Genomic DNA, 2,016 nt, shown 5'->3' on the forward strand with positions numbered 1-2,016 from the left:
GAACACACTGGACTTGGTTATGGTGATGTAATCCTCTCTCCTGGCAGGCACATTGTGAAACAATGTGTGCATTGCTCTCAGCAACTTGTCCAGCTGCCATGCACTGAACCCACACTTGAATGCGTTGTGTAGCGTGTGTAAGCCACAGCTCCCCACACAAATGAGCTGAACACCTGAAGGTTTCATTGGAAACTTAATATTAAAAAAACAAATTCTATGTAGCAATGCTCTGTAGCACGTTTAAATAGTTTATTCAATGTAAAAGTGCACAACAAATAAAATTAATTTTTATAATTACAAATGGGTCATATACATACTCACACACACAGTAATGGCATTATAAACTCCTCACCTCCGTACTGCTCAGATTGATCTTTCTGGAAAATGTCGAAGAGTTTCCAGTTCACACTGGGCCCATCCATTGAAATGGACACCAAGTGTCTGAGGCCCAGTTTGTCCATACATTCCTTAAAAAGGGTTGCATTTGATTACTCAAGATGAGCAGCACACATTGTTAGAGACACACACACACACACACACACACACACACACACACACACTATACTAGTACTACACATCATTATACTATAAGGCACAGTTGTATACTTGGGTCAGTTATATTTTAGATTTTCAAAAGAGCAAAAAAATTTACTCAATCAATTCCAACATTTTTAGAGTACATGACACATCTGTTCACTTGTGCATCTGTGCTATGAAAAAGGACTGATTAGGAACCTTACAGAACAAACCATTTATGTATTCTACTTGTACCAACATTATTCTTTCCATAAGTTATTAGAATTTTTATAGTGATTGTTTTTTATGTATTTTATATGTTGCTTTGGATAAAAGTGTCTGCCAAGTACATAAACATAAAAAATAAACATTGTTAAGGCAAGTACATAATTGGTCATGTGACATTGCTTTTACAGGACGATGTGTGCCCACAAAATTATATCAATATAGATTGAGAAACATTTAGAATAAAAAAGGTTATGCTTACTTTGAGATGTGACAGCAGGTCTTGTGCAGTGGAATGTCCCATAAACTGGGAGCCCAGGTATCTGGACTGAACCTGTCCCTCGTCCCAGAAGCGAACATGCACATCCAGCTGTTTGTTTTTTGTTGTCTCGTTGAGGCTCTCGTCGAACATAAGAACGAACGGCGATTTGTTTACTTTGGACACCAATTCCTCTTTGATGTGAACCGCTAAACCAAACTTGGCTATGTATGCCGTTTTGTCGGACCCACAAGTAAACGTGGTAGCGATGTCGGAATCAGGGAACATGCTTTTGAAAAGCTCTGAAATACCCTCATTTCCATTGTAGGACTGATGTTTGGCGATGGTGTTAAGAGTCCACAACACCTCTGCTTTCATTGTAGGTGTGAATCCAAAAGTTGTGCGCAGATCCACTCTACCGTTAGTTGCGGTCGTAACTGGAGGGGCTGTGCTAGCGCAAGCAGCTGGTTGGGTAACGTTATCTTCTGCTTCAGGCGCGTTAACAGTTAGCTGGCTAACGTTAGCAGGTTGAAACACTCCGTCGATGGAAAGTGTTTTCTCCTTAGCTTTGATAGCGTTGATGTGCTTACATGACTTGGCATGAGACTCCAAAGCCTTCACACCCATGTTACCAAGCTGAATCTTTTTTTTGCATACTGTACAAAAAGCTTCAAATACGTTGTTGTCCACCGGTTTTAACCAGTGACAAAATGCTTGTTTATCTTGCCACGCTTCATTAAATTTACATTTCCCCATAACCTCAGCATGAAGTGGGTCCGTCCCAGTCCGTCCCATGAAGTGGGTCCGTCCCAGTCGACGTTGACGAGAGGACGTTGAGAGAGAAGATTAGGTCAGTCTGTCGCAAAGTGAAGTGTTCGGATCCGGGCGGCATTGCGTTCTCAATTATTGGTTCCGCCACTGTTTATTTAGGCTATTACGTTATTTAATCAAAATAATAGTGGTTGACAAATGGAAACTTTAGAGAGGTAAATGTGATACCTGAAGTTACTGCACAA

The 2,016-nt window shown here is 40.7% G+C and overlaps 1 protein-coding gene across 1 annotated transcript; it reads right to left on the reverse strand.

Annotated features, from left to right (window-relative positions):
• Positions 1-6: 6 nt before the first annotated feature.
• Positions 7-1,627, reverse strand: LOC114458716 (uncharacterized; the record flags this gene model as incomplete). The annotated part of the gene is made up of 3 exons (XM_028441120.1): positions 1,004-1,627; positions 353-467; positions 7-173 (listed from the first exon to the last, which is right to left on the reverse strand). Coding segments are annotated over exons 1-3 (906 nt in total), but the record flags the coding sequence as incomplete, so codon positions are not given.
• Positions 1,628-2,016: the final 389 nt, after the last annotated feature.

Source organism: Gouania willdenowi, unplaced genomic scaffold, assembly GCF_900634775.1.
Source record: "Gouania willdenowi unplaced genomic scaffold, fGouWil2.1 scaffold_169_arrow_ctg1, whole genome shotgun sequence".
Taxonomy (NCBI): domain Eukaryota; kingdom Metazoa; phylum Chordata; class Actinopteri; order Blenniiformes; family Gobiesocidae; genus Gouania; species Gouania willdenowi.